Raw genomic sequence first — 22,963 nt, 5'->3', positions numbered from 1 at the left:
TGTGAGAATTCATACAGCTCCACATTGATATTTCTGCACTCCAGGTGCAAAGTGAAGCAAATCCTTGAACAGTAAAGATATTAAAGAGTGAGAGATGTGTGCCTGTTTAGTATTAAGTCTGAGTGATGATCAATAATTCTCTACTCAACAGTTCTGGGATGTTATTTTGTAGCAGGTCAGCACAACACATCCTTTGCAAGCTCTCCTGAATCTTTGAAGCACAGTCAGGTACCTGCTTGTGTAATGTAAATACAGTATGATGCAATGCTTCACAAAATAAATTCTGGTCAACAGTTCTGGTCAAAAATGCTGGTCAAACTTGAATCAAGTGGTCAACTTATTTACAGCTACTCTGAGTATTGCAAGGAGAACAGGGTATACTTCTTAATCCATTCATGTATTATGTGTCAGTGTCCAGCTGCAATTTTCTGCCTTTGCTTTTCTCTGTAAATGATGTTGTAGAAACATACCATAGTACAAAAACGCCTCTGCTAAGTATGTGCTTTTCCCCATTAATGAGATTTGACGTAAGTCTGTTTATATACCTCTAAATATAATATATAAAACATTTACAGCAGCATGAGCATCTCAATTTTTGAAAAATTGAGAAGGTGAAAAGGAGGCTTCAGTGCAATACAAACAATGGACATAAGCTTCAAATTCCTAAACATAGAAAGCACAGAAATGTGTACACATTGCAAGTCATTAGTTCAAGCTCACCAAACGTTTCCTGAGACAATTACCTTCACTGCTATAAAATTTGCTTTGCACAGTCCTCTGGAGCGTTACTAATTGCTTTTCTTAACCTCCAGAGATTAAAGGATTTTGAAATGAACATATAGACAAGTAGTGACTTTAATTTCAAATCTAAGCGTTATTAAGGCAAGCTCTGTTTTATAAAATAGGGTCATTAAGAGAATGTTTCATGTTGGAAATAGCCAATCCTAATCTCTTCATCTTCCTCCAGTCTTGAGAAATTGCACTCTGCCTGTATCTTAAAAATGAGATGCCACCTCAAATCATTTCCATCTGGCATCAGCTCTATGTCTCATCTTCAAGAGTACACAGACCCATGTTGGCACTTGTTTCTCAAATCCTTTTCCACTAGGGGGTATGATAGACTGTGACTGCATCTCACAGTGAACATGTGGTGTGATACTGTAATGCTGAAGTACATGCACACGAGGGAGAGGAACAGGCATGCAAAACTTGGTACATAATTTATGGAGATTTAAATCCTGTCATTCATAAATATAATTATAACCTACGGCATGAAAGTGATATGGACCTTGCCATATTGATCATGCTCCAGCTCTGTTTATTCAGATGATTCATTTGTTGACAGGGAAAATGTAAGAAGAATGCTGTTAGTCGTAAAACAATTAAGGAAAGAAAATACTTCTATTTTACACAAAGAATATTCTTTGATTCTGTGTGTGTTGTGCACCCTCCCACCTTCAGATGGGAAATACAAACCCAAGAGGAGGGGATATTATTAAATCAGCAATCAACCTTCAAGTCATTTTGGTATAAACACTGTAATTATTTCATCTCTAGTAAACAGAATAAAAGACAACAGCACATAAGGGTGACAATTTGCAATATGCTTTGAATGTCTTTGTTAAAAAAAACCCCCTTACTATGACTGAAGGCAGTATTGCTGAAAGTTAAAAAAAAAAAAAAAAAAAGGCAAAAGTTGTGACAGCCAACAGGGGGGGTAATTAGTTGGTAAAGTTCGAGTAATAAATTTAGCAGGTCATTGCAACAGACACTACCTTTTGTGTGGGGAGAAGTCACTATTTATTAGCCTTGAAGCCAGAACTGCTTACCTTTATTAAAAAAAAAATTGTAGAAAAGTATAAGAAAAAAGTGATAAGTGCAATTACATTGTATAGTCCAGATGCTTTCTAAAATTCAAAATCTTCTCTTACTTGAGTATAAGTTCATTTGTGTCAGAAAAAACGACTAGAAATTACCTGAGGGTAATTGTAGTAGCATGCAGCTCAGGGGAGGGATAGACAAAAAATACTGTCTAACATTTTTAACCTCAGTCGCAGCAGATGTGGGTGAGGTTTCAGCCTGGACATTGTGGTTCCCATGTGTGAGTGTTTTCCCCTGCCCAGCTGGGTGAGTGCTGGCTGGGGTAAGGTGCCAGCCAGGAGTGATTCCTCTGCTTCCCCAGCACCTCCCTTGTCTGTAGGAATGGTTTGTTTGCAATTCATCAGCTTCTAAGCAAATGTGTGCACTTCAGAGAGCCCCTGTGTTTAGAGCAATATGAAGACAATTGCCATTAGTGTTAGCCAGGCTTCAGAGGGTCTGACAGCAGAAAGCAGTCTCATCTACTCGACTTAAAGTTCCTGGTTAGGAACTATCAGGGGTGCATTTTAGACATCTTGGAACCTTTTCTCAGGCTGGTTGACCTCTTGTTAAAAAGTCTTTAAAAAATATTTTGCAGTCAAATAATTACTGGTTTTGTTTAAATGTTCTCATCCAACACATAATGAACAGTGAGGAATTCCCTAAAGGGCATCTTTTGTTATTGAAATGTTTATTTATTGAGTGCTTTTGCCAGAAGCCCCCCATGAGAAAAATCTCATTTTATGAGCTCCTGAAGCAGTCAGTTCCCAAAACATCAAGCAGAAATGCAATTTTGACCAAGTAATCTCAAGGTCTTTTGTTTGCTTTTAAATAAACAGAATGCCAATGTGCAAAAAGTTGTGACAAAAGCGGCTTTATTTTCTGTATTTTGCAAATATTCCTAGTGAAACCATGCTGATGTGGTGCTCAGGTGATTTCTTACATACAAGAATTCAATTGCTACAGTAGAGGAAGACAATATCCCACAGAGCAACAAATGAGTGGGTGTTTTAAATGATTCTGAGATTTATTCCTTCCTGCAAAAGGATGGTGTTAACCCAGTATCGTCCCACTTGCAAAAGGAATTTTTTTTCCTCACCCTGTTTTTTGTTCTTGTTTTCCCTGAGCAGTGAGGAGAAATGACAGTACTTGTGGCAACACTGGTGTGGGCATGACTCAGATCTTCCCGTGTTCTTGGATTATCCTGGTGGAGTCAGTAGAGAACAGTGGGATGGTTGCTGACAGGCTTCACTCCTTGGAAATCCCTGTCTCTCACTGCCTGGGCTGGGTCACCAAAATGATCCAGTTTTAACCTATATGATGCCAGGAAGTGCAGGGCTGCAGGGAGTGGGGCAGGGCAGGACAAGTGGGAGGAAGTGGGGAGTGGCTGAGAGATAAAAGTAAAACATTCGGGTAAGGGAAGGAGGGCAGGAAATTTTTTGTCTTTGCTGATGGAGCCAAAGCGTAGCTACATCGTGGTTGAAATTTGGTGTTGGTTCCAGATTCTCAGCTATAATGGACTATGCAGTGAAGATTTGGGGGACATCTGAAACTGATTTTTCTTTCTCCTCTATCTTGGTCGTGCAAGAGCTGCATACTGGGGTGATGCCCACTTTTATTCAATGCAGACTGCTAATGGAACTGTAAATATCTGAGCAGCCAGAGAGGAATCAGCCTTTCTCTTAGGCTGGCAACACAGAAAGAAGGACAATGCAAGATTAGGTAGAGTCAGTGTTTGGTATCCTGAAACAGGTGCATTTTATGGTTGGTTATCTCAGGGTTAGTGACAGAATTGGGGAATAGTCTGGGTTTTTGTAAAGCAGTTATCTCAAATAAAAAGTGTTTTGCAGTTGTTGAGTTATTTAATCTTCAATATGAATACAATGTTGACAAAAGTTTTACAATTGCCTGGCATTATTAAAAGTTTTTCTTGACCACTAGTGACCAGACTTTTAGAGTGTCCTTTAACAATAAAATCTGTTTTCTTTTTCTCCCCTTCCCCTAAGAGTACCTAGAGAAAAATGATTGATTAATGGCAGTTGCTGTTAACTCCAGAATAAAATGTGTGCAGTGCCTGCTTTGCTAGTAAAAGATGAAAGGATATTTCTTATTCTTATTCTTACTTTGATTCCCTTTGTAACCTCAAAGCAAAGTCTTACTGTTAATAATAGGTTTTTTCTGCCTGAAATGGAAAAAATTTAAAGGTCTTTTTGTCTAGGATATATGTGATGCAATTAAGCACACTTCATTAAGTGCTCTCCATTCTATGATTGTAAGAGATGAACATGTTACTGAAAGAATAACTTAATACTTAATTTCAAATCCTGCAACAAAATATTTTTAAATTTATTTCTTTTATGCAGCAATTTTTTAGATTTGATTCTCTCCTAAGCCATGGCCATAGGAAGTCAAAAGCTGTTCCATGTACAGTTCCAGACTGTGCACTTCACCTTTTAAGCAGGGTTGTTCTTCATAGTGTAAATGCTATGTATAAATAGCATATGTATAAATATGCAGAGTATAAATTATTTTCTCTGATAATATGAATTAAAATAACCTTAGGAAGTTGCATAATACATAATATGTAGGTAAACTTTTATAAAATAGTGCCAATTTTTGTTCTTCTTGAGACCCTATGCTCTTCTCCTCTGTAAATTCTTGCATTATAATTTATATAGTCTCTTGTTTCCCAGAATTTATTTTTTTTAAAATACATTCACTATATGGTTATGTGTATTTTTCTTTTGTCTTTTGTAGATAAGTATTGACATATAGTTTTAAGGACATCACACCAGAAGTTTCTTCTTTCCTTTCATCAGATGTGCATGTAGGATATTTATTGGGATGGATGGAGAATGAATGCAACATTACTTATACAGATTTATTTTTCTTTAAAATTGCACAATGATTTTTGTGAAACCCTGAGTACATCACCATTTTACATCTGGCTAATCAGTACCTTCCTCTGTAAATGTCTTACAGATTTTAGTGCCATAAAGGAACATCAGGCTACACCCAGAAAGGTCCCCACAGAGTCAAATAATTTCCCCTCAAAAATTGTTCCAGGAGGTGATTACTTCTGTTGTTAAGTGATAAATACATTGTGGTATGTTTCTGGTCAAAACCAGCTATTGGATCAGATATGCCCAGAATCTTTTCTCCACACATATTCTTCTAGAATACGATCAAGATAAATATTCTGAATTTCAATGTTGTCCCTCTGACTTGCAGTTGTGACAACAGGAACTAAAGTTCTGTTGATGTTAGGCATATAAAATGTGAAAATATATGCAATCTTCTTTGGATGCTGAATTCCAGTGATGATCTATGCTGTTCTTGAGTTAGTAACAGTTTCAGTGCCTCCATTTTGCCAATTTCATAATAAGAATAGTATTTACAGGAGTGTTCTGAAGTTTAGTTAATGTCATTGAAATTCTTTCAGATGGGCAGAAAATACACACAGGAAACCACAAGAGGTATAAAAATGAATGCAAATGTAGCTAATGAAGCAAAAGGAAGAGGGCTAAATGGTGTCTTAATAGGTTCTCTTTAAAAACCTATTTTGATAAGGAATATTATGCCATGTCTCTTGATTATGAATCTTACATTTTTTTAATAATCTCTTTCAGTGTGCTGGGACCAGCTGTGACCTTCCGAGTGCACTCAAACCTCCAAAACATTTCAACTGCAGATGTTGCCAAAGAAGCAGGTAAGTCCTTGTCCTCCTTTCCTAAACTGTGCCCACCCATGTCTGTTTAGCAGTCAGTACCAATGCAGGTAGCACAGACACATCCTGTTCTCCCAGAAGACTGACATTTAAAGGGAGAGACAGTTGAGAGGTGAGTGGCGGATGAAAAATTGCAGTTTAACATATTTGAGTCCGTTAAAACTGTTTGAGACTTCCTTGTTTGTCAAGAAAATTAAATAGAGACTTGTAGTCAAGTTCCAGCATGGTGAAAAACTCTTCAGTGTTGTCAAAAACTCATAAAAACACATTAGTCATTTGTAAAAGAGAATGTAATACTTTCACTGTTCTGATACTTTTTTTCAGGGAACAAAAATGTTATTACACCTTAGCCTTAATTTCTGGAACAAAAAATGGTAGAAATATGCCTTTGTTGATGTACTGTTTAAACACCAACAATGACAAGTTAATAATCTTGGAAGTAAAGGTTGTATTTCTAGAATTAAGCTGCTTCTGAATAAGTACAACTGTTCTAAAGACTTCTATTGGCTCCTTTTGAGCTTGGCTATTAATTGTATTACGGAGTTGTTGACGGCAAGAAATATTTCTGCAAGGTATCTGGATTGATAACTGATTTGCTTTCAAATTACTCAATTGATAGGCTTTAAGAATCAGAAGTAAACAATTGCAATACTGCTTGACAACAGAAACAAGAAAAGTTCATGTAAATAAACACTGGGAGCTCCAAACTGTCCATTAACTTCTCTTTTTGCTTTACCATGGATGAATTTAATTATAAAAAGAAATGGGGTAGTTCATATGCCAGAACTTTCCTTTGCAGGACCCTTTGCATTGGAGAAAGCTGTGGTTAACTGGTGATTAAAGACTGGCAAGGGTTTATCGTGTCAAAAAGCCCTAGATGTGTACTATCAGAACTCAGAAATTACAGTAAATATTGAATTATGTGACTCATTAATTTTTCCTGGGAAAAATTAATATGGCTTTTTTATAACAGTGCCCTCTCCTGTCTTGTAAACTTGTTGAATCTCTCTGAAAGAATCAACAAATGTGATGCTGTTGGTAGAGCCTGCCTGGATTGCCAGAGGCTTTTGACAAGGTCTTCCCAGAAGTTTCTAAGGAAACAAATGGTTTCTTAGAATGTGAAATATGGAACAGAAAAATGGTGAATCACTAATTGATTAGGAGGCAAGAAAGAGAGATTAGGAATAAAGTATTAGTTTTCTACAAGGGTAAGATAGCAAAAAAGGTGGAAGGATCTCTGCTGGGACTGTAACATTCAACATAGTTATAAGTGGATTAGAAAAGAGAGTGAGCAGGATGGTGAGAAATCCTGCTAATACTGAATTATTCACAGTATTAAAGGTGAAAGTTGATCTTAGCAATGTATAAAGCTGAGTGAATGAACTCAAAATGGCAGATGAATTTCATTGTAAATTACTGTAAAAAAATTTCATATGGAGAAAAAATAGCTTTGCATACAAAGTTGTGGGTCTAAGTAGTAATGTAGTTAGTGTAGTAATAGGTAATTTGATGAAAATGACAGTTCAGTCCCCATTATCAGTTGAACAAGGAAAGTGTTTTTAAGAATTATTTGGAAAGGAGTAGAAAACAGAACAATATCATTTGTTCTTGCATAAATCTATCCTTTGCCTGTGTTTAAATACCACATATAGTACTGCTTCTCATACCTCAGAGAGATTGGAAATTCTGGTTGAAGTGGAAAGATTCAGGGAAAGGCAGAAGGCATGACTGTAAGTATGGAATATCTTCCATATAACAAGTGGTGTAGTAAGGCAGGAAACTTTATTTTGGAAAAAAAATAAAAAAGACAAGTATGGTATGAACTCTAGAGTTGCACAGTGAATGTGGACAGGACTGTATAATTGCTTTTGCAATGCAAGAACAGATGAATCTGGCAGAAGGCAGGTTTAAAATAAATCAGAATGCAGTTTATAGTTTTTCCAGTTGTGGATAATGAGGCTTACATGTGTTCAAAAATTTACACATGAGGAAATTAATGGAATTGACATCCACTGAAATTTAGCAAGACTGTGGAAACATTGTTAAGAAGTCCAGGAGGTTCCTGATGCGCCTTGGCCTGTTCCTAACAAGCTACTCTGAAAACTAAAAATGCTGTGACTCGTTTATTTAAGCAAAATTCAAGATACAACATTATGGTTTTTGTTACCACTGGAATCAAAGTAGTTGTTTTCAACTTCCTTAAATGCTGCTGACAAAGTACAGAGGTTCTGGGGACAAAATAATGCCACCCCAGAGAAAGGGCAACAAAGTGGTGAAGGATCTGGAACAGAAACCCTGTGAGGAGTGGCTGAGAGAGCTGGAGGTGTTTAGCCTGGAGGAAAGGAGGCTCAGGGGAGACCTTATCACTCCCTACAACCACCTGAAAGGAGGCTATAGCCAGGTGGGGGTTGAGCTCTTCTCCAAGACAAATGACAGGACAAGGGGAAATGGCCTCAAGCTGTGCTAAAGGAGGTTCAGATTGAACATTAGGAAAAATGTCACTGAAAAGGTGGTTGAGGACTGGAACAGGCTGCCCAGGGAAGTGAGGGAGTCACTATCCCTGGAAGTGCTCAGAAATGAGCAGATGTGGCACTTTGGGATATGGTTCAGTGGGCATGGTGGTATTTAGTTAAGGTTGGACTTGATGATCATGGAGGTCTTTTCCAACCATAATGTTTTATGATTCCATGAATTTCTGCAGATTCACCAATTTAAATTCATATTTTATATAGTAATTTAATCTAATGATTATTACATTAATATCTCAGGCATTTTCTAACTTCCATTTGCTTAGTGAGTTAAGAGTTTCAGGTTTTGATGGCTGCAGAAAGAGGTTTTTATGACTTTTTCATAAACTTCTCGTGGTATTTCAGTGTGGCTATAGTGTTGTCAGAACTAAACCTTGTGTTTGCCCTTTACTAAAGAAAAGAGCTCACAGTTCTACCCGTGCGTCAAATATTTTAAATTTTAAAAGTATCTTATTTTTCCTTTCTAACTCATGAAGTTGCAGGGCTTGTCAATGTACTCACTAATCAGTTCATTTATTTTAAGCAAACTTCTTACTTCCAGATCTCTAAAGCCAAAAATAAATTCCCTTAAAAAATCAACAGCAATATATACTTACATAAGAAGCTTTTTCAGGCTCTGGTTGTAATTAAAAATTTTTAAAGTCAACAGTGTCTTGAAGAAAAGCATTCCAAGTACTTTATTTACCAAGGGAAGCCACAGGAGAATAAATCAATACATACTTCCAAAGTAGGCACAGGTAGGTGCATAATTCCATGCTGTACTGCTATTAGGTAACTTGACATCCCTCCAGGAGCTCGGAAAGCAGATCTTGTTTACAGAAAATGAATAGAACAAATGGACAGAAGAATTTCACAGTCTGTCACATCCTTAGAAATGAAAAGAATTTGGAAATTGAGGTAATCAGATGCCATAATAATTATAGGAATGTAAATTATTCAGATTTGCAAAAAGGAATCTATTTGTGCAGATGTTATGTACGTGCAAGTCTCACTGATAGCCACAGGAACAGTTTCTGTGCAGCACTTTGGTCTTATTATTCATGTAGCATATATTTCTGTAACCAAAATGGATACACTTCATATTTTCCTTGCACTATTTAAGGTTTAAATATAGGGAACTATATTAGAAGTTTTCCATCCTCCTCTGTGGGGTTCGAAAAATGTGCAGGTTAGAGAAGACATGGGATTCTTTAGCAACTATGCAAAGAGGTGAATGACTTAAAATATCCACTAAAAACCAGAGATACGGAACTACAATAATAAAAATGGTTTCTTCTATTGTCTTGGAGTTTGAGGTTCGTTCTTGGTGCACACATGACCTTTCTTAAGGCAAAATAAGCTCTCTAAAATCCTTTAGAGACCTTCTTGCTTATAAAACTTTTTTTTTTCCCAGTAATTCACAGTTCCAATTCTGTGTAAATGTTTTGATTGCTTTTTTTTTTCAGTTTCTAGGGATACATAATTATATGGAGAAGCTGACAACAGAGTAATTTAAAATTGTGAATAGCTTGCTTTCTCACATTAGCAATACCTTTATTTGTTCTTTGAGACCAGAGCAGGATACCCAACATTTTGCCAGCTTCACACACTTTGACGTTCAAACGACAGAATACGTCTTTCATCAAGTAGCTGTCCTCTGGCCTATTTCTGTTTCATAAGTCAGGTTCAATGGTGCAGTGTAATTTCATCTCAATGTTTTGAAGAAATAAACTTTCTTGAGACATAGGTGACCTGCTCTAGGAGTAATTACAGTTGGCATGACATCATTTAGGCAAACAAATGTTTATTTCTTTTCAGTTTAAAGGTCAGGAGAAATCTAGCAGAGAACAATTATCAGTAAGATAACTCTATGTAAAATTGTAATATATTTGGTATAGAAATGAGAAAAGAAGTTGCTTTATATGTAGTCCAGAATCCTACCATTTATGCAAAGACAGTGATAATAAGTCTGAAGTTTTTCTGAAGTTTCCAAGCAAATAATTTTGGCATCAGGTGCCTGTAATGGTCATATATACTGAACACATGAAAAAGAGATGTGGGAGAGAAGTTTTGGGCACAGACACTCAGCACTGCTGAATTGAAATAATATTTGCTTGTATGTAGCTGCAACCTCTTAGTGCTAGAGTCACGCTTACATTTCTTTTTGTATTGTGCTGAAGTGCATTTTAGGTGTTACAAAAACTGAAGACTTAAAAGCAAAGGGCTGCATGCATAATGTAGGCATGGTAGTGATGGGGATAGGTAGCACAACAAAAGGCAATGCATAACCAGGTATTAGGGAATTAACAGGTCTTGTGTTCAGGTTCTTGTGTCTAAGATGCCTTGCGATACCACCAGCATGGAAAGTCAGATATTTTGATTTATTTAATGTATATATAGGAACATCAAGAAAAATTTTCAATTTTTTTTAAATTTTCTGTAACTTTTAACTAATCCATTGGTTTCGATGGTTTGGGGGTTTGCTTTTTGTTTGTTAGGGCTTTTTTTTACTTTTCTGTTGCCCTGTTGGTGAAACTTACATTTTCACTCTGTGCATGAAAGGGACTATTATCCTGACTTAGAGAGTAGGTTGTTGAGTCATATGAACTTGTCTAAAAATCATTTCTCTGCAAAAAATTTAATTCTGAAAAAAAAAATTGCAAAATTACTTCTGCTGAAACAGACAAATGCAAAAATAATATATTTTTAGTCAAATTTTACTTTGTTATACAATATAACAAGCTAATTTGAATAAAGACACTGCCTCAGAGTTATTGGAATAGATTTAAAAACATATAGAATTTCTCAGCAGTTTTAAATGACTGAAAATGATTAAATCTGTGATCTTACAGATTTCGAGACTGAACATTACAAATTTTGGTCATGTCCCAGCTGAGCTGAAATATCCATGGCAAAAAATATGCAATAGAACTTTTTGACATTGAAAGTGAATATTTTTGTTGAAGTTGACAGCTCTAAACAGACAAAACATCATCCTTAGCTTTTAGCATTAAACAGTCCTTTTGAGATGAAAAGAATACTTCAAACCCCTTAGAGTTAACTTACCCTGTGTAGTGTTTTCAGCTGATGTCTTATTGGTTTGGAGTGGTCCTAGATGTCACAGTTCTGCTCCTAATTAGGGTGACTAAATGGCTGATCTCTTCATAAGCCTGGATCCAGTTGGTGAAGAAAGTATTTATGCCTTATTCTGCCTCTAATATGTTATTTTTTGCTTAGCAGACCTGAACTGTATTTACAGGCATCAAAACTTACTCTTCTAAATATGTGGGATTAGGTATCTAGGTAACTGGTTTAATTTCAAAGGCTCTTAGTTCCCATCACACCCTACAAGCCTTTAGTGACCTTGGATAGTTATCATGATGGAATCCAGAACTTTCTGATAACCATGAAATTTAAGTTCAAAGCTGTGTCAGACAGTGAAACAATCCACCCACATTAAAAAAATGGTTCCAGGTTTTTCTTTAGCTTGAAAATACTCATGAGGACCCTGCCTTATGCAACCACTGCAGAAATCTGTGAATTGCTCCCATTTCTTAAGCGCATTTGGCAAAATCAAGATTTTGACACACGTCCAATCTGGGCCCTGCTAAAAGGGGCTGGAGCTCTGACATCAGCATATTTTGAAATTTTTTTCCAAATTCGGGGCTACAAATATGCATTATAAATGTGTATTAAAGTTGTTTATCAGTTAAAGTTACAGTGCTTAAATGCATTTTGGAGCTGTTAGCAGCAATTATTTTTATTACCCTTTGGTATAATTGAAACATACACTTCAACTTTTAGCAAATAAGATGTAAGTCCAAAATATTGCAAATTATTTACGTGACTGTTTTCTTGTATTCATTCTAGTCATGCAGTGACCTCGTCTTATTGGTCAAAGAGGGTTATCTTTCCAGTATGCAGCATGACAGAAGTACAATAAAAAGCACATTCATGGAATATCTCATCATCAGAAAGTCAACTGATGAGGATCTGGTTCTCAACTTAAATTCACTGTTCATTTCTAGGAACGCTGCAGAGCCACACTCTTCTCTCTGCCAATAAGTATTGACCTTACCAGCATTGCTGACAGAAACATAATAAGTATTGTTATCCATTATTAGCAAGAAAATTTTTCTAGGAGGTTCTCAGGAGAACAAGAGAGAGAGAACTGTCTTCAGATTTATCTTCATAAAATATAACTTTGGATCTCCATATAATAAAGCTACATGTAATATCTGCATGTAAAGAATGTGTAAACGTAGAGAAGGGAGACTGGGAGAAGGAGCCACAGTACAATGAGGAATGAACCATCAACTGCAAGAGTAAGACTGTGAAGTTTTATTTAGTTATACATTTATTTTGTTAAAAGCATATTTAGAATAGATATTACTGACGCATGTCTGAAAAACTTTAGGTTTCCTCAGTTTCACAGAGGAATTTGAACAGAAGCTGGGAAATATCATTTAATGAAGTGATTTCACCATACTCTGATTTTCTTTCTCTGGTTATTTCAGTTTGTGATTAAATACTGTCTGTCTTTTGATGCTTTTTCGATCAGTGTTAGTTAATTGTTAAAAGTTCTTTCCATTATACATTTCAATTAAATAAATGTAATCTGGAAATTTATTATTCTTGGTACTGCTTCTCTTGCTGACATAATGAAATTTGACAATTTTTTTTGTGCTGGTTTGCTAATAACAACATCCACCTTCTTTTTCATGGTGACTGTCAGTGCAGGAGATACACATTCTGTGTCCTCAAAAGGAAAAAACTCCTATTTCTGGGCAAAAAAGTCTTCCTTTTCTCTAAAAAGTTCTTTCAAAATCATTATAAGCAGCCCTGGTTGTCTTGTTGACTTTTGGCATATGCTTTGCAGGTCTTGTGAGAAGTCTCAACAAGATGAACTCTCTTGCTTCAGGTACCAACCTGTCCATGCTGGCAGTGTCTTCGTTCCTTTTCCTACCCCACAACTGTGAGCAGTGATGGTTGTTTTGAACATATTCATTGGTCAGTCACTGTCAGATCTTAATTCAGCTGTGATGAAGTGAACAGAACGAGTTGAAAGTCTTCAGGTGAATTCCTTCCCTCTATCTAGATTTTTGCAGACCATGCAGTTAGATATCTTGCTCTCTGAGAGGGTAACAAAGAATGTGTGTGTGAATGATTTGAAGTTCATCATCATCTTTGAAGAGAACTGACAGCTTCTCTGTCAGAAACTTTGAACAATGTAGCCAGGAGGCTGTGAGGTTCATCTGATTTCATGTGCCATGTCACTGGTTTAAGTAGGGTTACAATTCTTTGGTCTGTATTATGAAAAGTAAAGGTTTGACAGGTCTTTTTCTGTTCCTACCTCTCCTAAGTATTTTGGTGCAAATGCTGAATTCTCCTACTCAAGCCTCCTTAGTTCACATTGTCCTTTTTCACCTCCTGAGCCCTCTGTAGTGGATCGATTTCCTTCACTGTATCATCAAATCTATCTGAATTATTTTCCTCAAATCCTTCTGTTGCTGAATAAAGGATGTCATTATGGTTTTGAAGATTATTCAGAAACTGAACCGTCTCTTTCAGTACCAAATGTCTGATACAATGATTAATGAGTTTTCAAGATGGCATTTCTTTCCCACCCTGTTCTTCTGTTGAAAAATAGAACAAGTGAGGAGTGCGACCATTCAGTAAACGCGCCTCAGTCCTGAAGAATAACAAGTACCTTTGGTTATGATTCTTCTCCATAGATTTCCTTCTAATTAAGATATTCATTGCTGTAATTAGTAAGGATGGAATTCATTTTAACATACACCCCTCTCCTCTAAGAATAACTGTGAGGAATCTAATTTTAGAGCAAAATATTTCTCATCTTTAAAACCACTTTCTGTTTTAACAGAAAATTATAGAACTTCCTTCTGTTCAACTTATAAAGTGATGTCATCTATTCCAACATAAACCCCTAAATCCAGCTGCTTAACTATTGGGAATTGTAAAGCTAGCTAGTAATTTCGTAGTATTGGGGAGGAACACAAAAAAGAGCTAAGTAGCATTATGTAGTTAATATTCTTTAATTTAAAACAATGATGGTTTATGTCATTGCATTTTCATGTCTCTTATTTACACCCATTCATAGAAAACTATCAGATTGGTATTAAACTAAAATAAAGAGAAACACACCATTGGTGTAGTGTAGATATTAGAATATTTTGGGATACAACAATTAATACCTGAACCACACAGTTATACCAAGGGTTCAATAGGAAAGGCAGAATTGACGCTTAGATTAAAACTCATGTATTTCTGTTAGGTGTTTTTTCTGAAATCTGTAAGCAGGTCTATGGAGACTGGTAAAAATAAGTCTTCTATTTAAGTAATTTATATCATGGTTTAGAGGTTAATAGAGATTTTAAAGCTGAATTTTTAAAAGAGCCCTCTGGTAATATACCTAAATGCATTTTAATAGTGTGGGTAGAATTCATCTAAATCAGTTGCAGCTGTCTAAATGTTAGGCATTTATTCAAAACCAGTTGCCTAGATTGCCTCTGTTCACAGAGAAAAGATAGAAGCTTCTTCCTGTAATTGCTGCTCAGTAACATACTCAAAAATTTTTTTTCTATTGATAGATCTCTTAAAATCTTCTGGTGCAAATCCTGATTTCTTCTATGTAAGTCTCCTTCATTCACATTGTCCTTTACTAACATATTCAAAGCTCTTTAAGAATTCAAAATTAATTTAAGATAAAGTAAAAATACAAAAATTTAAATTTTGATAAATATTACCATGTGTGATACTATTAAATAACCAAATTCCTGCAGTCAGCTTCTTCACACATACACAGCTGATAATGCAGGATGAAACTGCCCGGTAGTTGGAGTGCAAAGTGGTTTTCTTTTAAGCCAAAGATATCTCCCAATAAATTTTTGGCTATGGAAGTAAAAAGTCTTTTTCCATTTAAATTTGCTACTGATTTCCATGCACAGATTTTTGAAACTGACCCGTACATTTTATGTGTAGGACAGTTTTCAGCTGGTGCAAATCAACAAATAGCTGCTCTAAAATCCATGGTGCTGAGAATGTGTGACTGAAACAAAACACTTTTATTTTTTGTATAGCAGCAGTACTGGGGCTCCCACTGTGGACATAGTATCAAAAAGTCCCTATACTAAAATATTCGAGAACTAATTTTATTTCTGACTTAAAGCAAGCAGAAATCCCCAAACCCAAGACAATTGCTTAATGTTGTATTTTGCCATATTATTTAGCAAAATTGCTTCTATTTAGCATTTTTATGAGAAGCAACACATTTTCCAGGAAAATTGAAATATATGTGCAATATGATATATACAACAATAATAATTACAATTCCAGACATCTCTAAATGTTATAGTCCTTTAATAAAGTTTTATGCATTTTTGTGCGGTGTACTTAAGACACTATCTGTGTTTACAGCAGATCCTAAGCATATTAAAACAAATTATTTAGGAATGCAACAGAAGAAATCTGGTAATGCCAGTACATAACAGGCAGCTTTTATGTCAAGAATAGATTGGCTGTGTAATATTTTTTGATGATTATGTAACTTTCTAGGTAAGCATAAAGAAGGGAATTGAAGAAACCCTAATTTAGGTCAGATAGCATTGTAACCTCATCTTTCCCTGGAAAAGAACAGTCAGTACTTTTTTTTTTCCACCTATTAGACAGATTTATTATAACTTCTCAAAATGTGGAACAACAAGATTAACCTAACGATTTTAAACTGTGCATGCAAATAAACACTAGGCACCATGTGGAACAGGGATAAGGTAGAACAGATAGTGTTCTATTTTAGTCAGTACAAACAGGAAAATAGTCTTTATCTGATGTAAATATCCTATTTTTAATATATGAAATTGGACGATTAGTAGTCTTGTGATTTTAGCTGATAGCTTTCATATCAGCCAAAGAATAAAAATTGTGACTGAGAGCGGTGCTACTTCAGGGGTCTATGAAACATAGTTGTTATTTAAAGCACAAGAAAAAAAACACAGAAAATCAATATACTCATCTTAGAATCAGGCTGTTGTCCCTTTTACCTGGAGAAAAGCAATAGCATGAAAAGGCCCTTCTCCAGAAGCGTGGTGTTTTGGTAACAGAGTGTAAGGACAGCTGACCTGAACGTGGGAGCAATTTGTTCTCTCGGTAGAACACGATTTACAGGATCTTGGGAAGGAGGCACAAATGTGACCCTGCATGAAAGGGCAGGTGGAGGGTTTCTGGCTGAAAAAGGCTTAGTTAGGAGGTCCAGGGGATTCACGTATCATCCGTCTTGAAAATAGGCACTTGCATGACCTTCTGCTGCTGATAGCTCGTGCCGGGATGTATCTGAGAAGGAAAGTAATGAGCTCCTGATAGTGGGACTAGGAATTATTTGAGAGCTTTGGGAGAGTTTTTAAAGATAAGAAAAGTTTGCTGGCAGTGCTCACAAGGGCGCACTTGTCAGCAGTGTTCAGACCTGTGTGTTAACATTGCCTTCGTTTTAAGCAGTCTTTCTCCTATGGACTGAAGGCTACTTCAGCAGCTGCTGCTCCTACCTGATACTGTGCACAGTTGTTAGGGAATGTTTGGACTACAAGGTAAGGGATTTGATTTTCATGAATTGTTTGTCTTCTGGACTATCTGTGGCCAAAGAAGGGAGTTTTTCCCCCCTGAGCTTTCTGAACTCCACATATCCATTCTGACATGCAAGATAAGATCAAGTCAGATTTCTCACGTTTGATCTTGTTCCTATTTGGAGATGATGTTTTCCATTGTCTGACAAAAGTTGTTTGCAGGATTTAGTGATTAATAACCATTGTAATAATCTGCAAATACTAAAATCTTTCTAGTATTACCTAGTCCTCAGGAAAATGTTAAATCCCTTTGTTATGTTTAAAAAATATTTTCCATAAATTTGAACCTGCCAGATTAAGAGCAATTGTATGACTTTATGTTGGCCGAAGTCAAAAGATATCCCTTGATTTTATCTAGCCATAGATTTTTCAAGTAGTGCCTGTAATTTCTCTGCACCTCCGTTTTCTTAATTGTAAATCTGAAATATGAACGGGAAAAGGCTTTTTATGAAAAAAAATTAAGCTATAATGTGTAAGTTAATTCAGAGGATAGACAGTACCATCACCATAGGATAATTATGCTCATTTTTCCCTGTGCTGCTTCTGCTGCTTTTTAGTATTTTTTTCCTGGTTGCATCAGTGCAACAAAATCAGGATGACAGCAGTCATAAAACAGTTTTGGTTGAAAGATCCATCTAGTGGGTTATTTAACCTGTCCCCCAGAATTGTGATGGGATTGGCTGGCAGGAGATCATATAGCAAATATTTGATAGCCTGTTGAAAAAAAAAGACAAAAAAAGACAGATGAAAAAAAAATGTTTATGCCAAAATCCGGAGGGTGCCTCTTGGCAAAGTTTTATAGACATTTTAGATCAGTAACAAGAAAAGGTAGGTAGCTACACCCCATTACTCCTTCCTAAACAGCCAGGTAATTACTTTTGGCATTTTGACAAGTGTTTACTGGAGTGAAGGTCAAAGCTGTCAGCAGAGAAGATCTATGCTAATCTGCTCAGCTGGAGAAGACTCAGGTAGCTAATATTTGTAATTAGAAGTTGTGGAACCCAGTTTTCACTGTAGTTTTGCACTGAGCATAAGTGAACTAATAATACAGAGTAATTTCATTTATCATAGTTCACAAAATTAGCTAAATGGGTGCTTAGGAGTAAACATCCAATGTGAAATTGGAGAAATATGGGAAATCTGTGGTACAGACTAAATGTATATTTGTGTGCATATATTTGTATGTGTAGTGTTATATATAGACACACAAATGCATCATACATGTTTATTATGTATGTGTTTGTTTGACTTCACATGTACACAAAGATAAATAATGATAATACTTTTAATTTACATTGAAAAATATTAATGAAAAGAAAAAAAGAAAATAAAAGAAGAAAAAGAAAAGAGAGATAAGAGAAAAGAAAAATAAAAGAGAAGAAAAGAAAAGAGAAGGAAAGTAAAAGAAAAGAGAAAAGAAAAAAAAGAAAATAAAAGAATGCACTTATTGTACTTAATAAAGGTGCAGGAAATTAAAAAAAAATTGCTGGAAATTCACATATAAAAATTCAATGCATGCAAAATATTCCCATTTTTCTTGTGGGAGTTATCACTTCATCCAGCACTACTCTGTGAATGGATTTGTTTAATCCAGAGGGCTTTTAAACTGCTAAAGTACTTTAGCAAGATATGAGAAAATAAGAAAGAAAAAAACCCAAACCAAATAAGTGTATTAACACAATTATGAAGAGAATGAAGATTTTTATAATACGTGTCATTTTTTTTATAATGTTGATTTTCTTTTCATGGTGCTATATTCATGTTTTTATCAGACTAAAGTAAAAGTGATTCTTCTTGCTTGTTGTGGTGTTCTTTGTGCTATTGAAAGTGTGTGTATGTGGAGATATATATATATATATATATATAGATATATAGATATAGATATAGATATATATATATATATATAAAGAGATAAGCAGAGAATGTTTCAGAGGAGCTCAAAGTGTTCAGCTGTGCTCCTAAACTCCGGACAGCTCCTCAAGTCTATAGTGATTTCACACACAATTCAGTGTTCATTCCCTCTTGAGTTTGTTTTGTGAATTAAAATACCCAATATAGGTATTTGGTGACCATGAAATTCCTACTGTGCATGGAGAAAGAATGCAGACCTTCAAAAAGTAATGGTTTGGGACTGATTGGTGTGTACTGTGGAAATGGAGGTCAGGATTTGATGGCCAAATCTTAGATCTAAACCTAATGAGATAAGGTTGCAATGTTTCAGTGCTTGCAGTCGGAGCTGGACTAGGATTTCATTGGTAGCACTCAAAACATACTGGTTTTTTTTGCTGAGGAATTTTTAACCTTGATCAGCTCTGCCAGAAAAACTGTTGAACTATTACCAGTGAAGAGCCATGGGACTGCAGCACTGACAAAAACATTCCTCTGATAATTTTTGACTCTACATATAATCCAGAGCAAAAAGAGATAAAGCTTTAAATCTAGGACTAAAGAGCAGTATGTCAATCTGAAACATAGACTTTAATTGAGAGAAAGATTAATTTTTTCTTCTGAATTTCATGACTGAGCCTTTTTCAACTGTTACATCATTGCAGGAAACCCAGAACACAACTCATTTTGGAAAGAGATCAGAAAATGCTTCCTTTTTTTTTCCCTCCCCACCCTTCCTTCTCTGAATGGATTTTGTGTATTATTCTTTCTGACATTTATCTCCTTGGCATTTTTCCTCTTCATGGGAATCACCATGTATTCATTCTCTTAATTCATTTAACAACTTGAGGGTATATTCTGCATCCATGTGCAGCAATATAGCTGTGAAACTCACATTAACATTAATGGGAAATGTGCAGCTAAAATCAACCACACTGGGTGTAGTTACAACCCTTGGCTGTAAAATGGATTTGCACATTCAAACAGGAATTATTTCCACTTGAGAACTGGGAAGTCAGAGAGGTTATTACATTATTTTATATTAAATTAGAAGTATTTTAACATTATTTTTTAATGTGTTTCAAACTGAGAAATCCACCTGCTATAGAACTTGTTATTTTATGTTGCAACATAATGTTTTCAAAGTTAGGTAACATTATAGGCAAGTAAACTGCCTTTCACTTGGCAGCTCCCAATACTCTACTTTCTGTACGGTTTAGAAAAATATGTTAATGATTATTATTTGATGGTAAGTTAATATCTTTTTAACTTCGTGGTGAAGAGTCAGATGCCCCTCTCAGGTTTTCTGGTGTAAACTGGATAGATCCAAACATTTGCAATGGTTTTCTCTGTCCTCCTGCAACTCTGCTTTTTTGTCGGGTCCCTTTTCCTCTCATTCTATCCACGGCTCTTTTCCTACTGGCAGCAAAGCTATCATAGAATAACTGAATATCTGAAATCAGCAGTGGGGGCAGAAAAGAGCTGAAAGCTGGGAGATGTGGTAAGCCTAGAAAAGGATGTACGGGTAGATGTTTGCAGAAGTGGCAGTATGGACAAGGAAGCTGATCCTCTTCTCTGGTTATTAAACTGGTGATGAGGCAGTGTTTGCATATTTATCACATGGTTTCGTACATATTGCTTCTACTTCTCTGATACTCTTTGCCAGTGTGAGTAAGTGCATCCATCTCTCACATTATATTGGTTTCTTGCTGTGTTAGATGTAGGTAAGGAGCATCAGAGAGTTTAAGAGCTCTAATTTGGTGTCTTCTGTAAAACTCTTAAACTAATATCCATTATATACTGATATCTGTTATGCAGCAAACAACCATAAATGCTAGTTGGCAGATATTTATGTGTAGAGGCGTATGTACCAAGAATGAATTATAACTTGCCCTCAAGAGTTTTAAACAAACTTAGTGGAATATTGCCATACAGGTTAAATAAATCTTTGCTTTAGACAGAAGGCAGTAAGCATCTAAGACTCTTCATTCCAAAAGAATGGAATCTTACATCTCAGATTTCTTCTCTGAGAATAAACAGAAATAGAAACTATTACAACAGAATGGTCAGTAACACAGCAGACAGTCCACAGCATGTTTTCACTATCACGTGGATACCTTCAAGTTCTGACACCCCTAGGAACAAGCTTCAATGTGGCTTTTAGTGTGCATCTAGTAATTGCTATTAGGTTATCATTGGTGCCACTGGTGAACGTCCTTCATGCTCCCAGTCCCTATTCTGGATAAACACTTGCAATTCACACATGGTCACGAAACCACTGTTTCATGAACAGTGGTATCATGAGAGGTAAAACTGAGTTTGGGGTAGATCCGTGCAGGAATATGAAGTCTACTGCTGGTCAAGCCCTACCCTCACCCAGGCAATTATGTGGGAGAGATTGTGTTGATGCTTATACATGCTAAGGGTAGATAGTACATTTATACCCTTTATATTTAAAGATACTCTGCATTCTTTTGACATCTTTATCGCATTAATGAGAGAATTCCTGGAAGTCGGTGTATGTATTTTTAAAAAAAGGTGAAACCAGTTGTATTTGATTTCCATACTCCTCCTTCAGAGCACTGCTGGAGATATGATTCGTGGCTAAAGGAACCAGATACGGCCATTCATATAAAAACCGACTCCAGGGCAAAATCACTTTTTACAGATTTTAAATGTACTGTGTAGTTCTTGAATTCTTTCTTTCACGTCTGAAACTTCAGTTATACAAGGAAATTCCATTCTTCACCATTCTGTTCAGGAACTGTTGTACCCGATAGAAATGCACTTGAGTGCATCTTCTATTTGTGGAGATCTTAAAGAGTTCTTGAACGCATTCCAAAATGCGCAGACGGGTTCTGCCCTTGTGCCAAGGGAGATGGGAGTCACAGGTCTCCAGCAGTGTGCAGGGGAGCCTAAGCTACTGCAGTGACTTTTTCAGAATCACTTTTTAGAGGCTGGTATTTATCTTGATAAATCAAAGTGTTTATAATTGATGGTGAAATAGTTATTTTTAATTTTGAAAGATGTCCAGATTCATGAAGTATTGTCATACAGAACCTCTAACACTAAATGTGGTAGGACACAGAGGAAGGTCATGCCCCCTTAAAATATCTTCCATGTTTTATTTCCAAGGATCTTTAAACTTTCAAAATGTATATCTGTATATCTGTGGAAGTTACAATTATTTTTTCACCAGAAGATTTTTGGAAAGATTATAGGAACAAAAATCCCCTTCAATGTTTTAGTTTTCTGATGAATTCTGAGTGATGATTACCAAATTTAGACATGACACTTATTTTGATTGTTAGCTAAATTCTTCTTACAGGATTTTTGTGTACAGAAATGAAAGAGTTCCTTTACATTTACATGTCATAAATCTGTCAAACTTTTCATAAGTATTGCTTGGCTAGTTCATCTTTTATCCTAACTCTGGCATGTTTCTTTTGAAAACATTACAAGTAAAAACATGACATTCTAATTTCCTATTTCATTAGTATTTTTTTAGTTTATGAACATTCTTTGCTGCTTTCCAAAATCTGCTCCATTTTTAATTTTTTAGGGCATAATTTCCCACATTTTAATAGAAGATATTTCTTTTTATCTGTAATTAAATCCATAACTTGTTATTCTCAGAAGGTTATGGATTGTGACTTGACTGTTACAAAAAATGACTTAAAGAGACTCCTAATATCAATTTAGTGTGAGGATTTAATTTATTATTCATTAGTTTTGTATTCATTGTAATAGCAGTAATCATTATGAACTCAATGGGTAGGTATAAGAATGTCAGGCACACTATATTTCCATAGAAATTCAGTTCATTAGTCATCTTTAGCAAAATATAAAATACCATTCATGCATTATTGCTGTCACTTGTTTCTCTTTATAATTATATGCCTGTTACTTTACATAAATATCTTCATATGTATAAGTGGTACTGGAACTTAAAAGTTTCAATACATGCATAAACTCCCTTGTCTGTCCTTACGGCAACATAAATTTTGGTGGTTTAAATCAAGATGGCTTCACACAACTTACGACAGTATACAGGCTAATTTCACATTTTATTTTAAAGAAAACACTTTCAAATTATGTCAGTTTACCTTGTCAGAATGTGTTGATTTTTTTCATTCATACACTTCTGCTTTTTAAAAAAAGCTTTCAGTTTAGCAATGCAGAATTCTAATTTTTATTTCAAACTAATTCATAGGTTCATCAGAACATATGTAATTTCCTATTTTAAAATGAGAATTAATATTTTCTCTTCATTGCCATTGTATATTTTGAAGCGTTCAGAATAAAATGGTGATGTTTTTTTCCATACATACCTCAGGTGCATCATTCTT

General features: G+C 35.6%; 1 protein-coding gene across 3 annotated transcripts in view; it reads left to right on the top strand.

Annotated features, from left to right (window-relative positions):
- Nucleotides 1–22,963, top strand: part of PTPRN2 (protein tyrosine phosphatase receptor type N2) — a 651,283-nt gene that overhangs the window by 289,320 nt on the left and 339,000 nt on the right. For all 3 annotated transcript variants that reach the window (XM_039548283.1, XM_039548281.1, XM_039548282.1), the window contains exon 11: nucleotides 5,487–5,566. In XM_039548283.1, the coding sequence (XP_039404217.1) occupies nucleotides 5,487–5,566 (80 nt within the window). The remainder of the gene's footprint in view (nucleotides 1–5,486; nucleotides 5,567–22,963) is intronic.

This window comes from Corvus cornix, chromosome 2 (assembly GCF_000738735.6).
Source record: "Corvus cornix cornix isolate S_Up_H32 chromosome 2, ASM73873v5, whole genome shotgun sequence".
Lineage (NCBI taxonomy): Eukaryota > Metazoa > Chordata > Aves > Passeriformes > Corvidae > Corvus > Corvus cornix.
The sequence above is the reverse complement of the archived record's forward strand: the minus strand, read 5'-3'. Positions and strand labels throughout refer to the sequence as shown.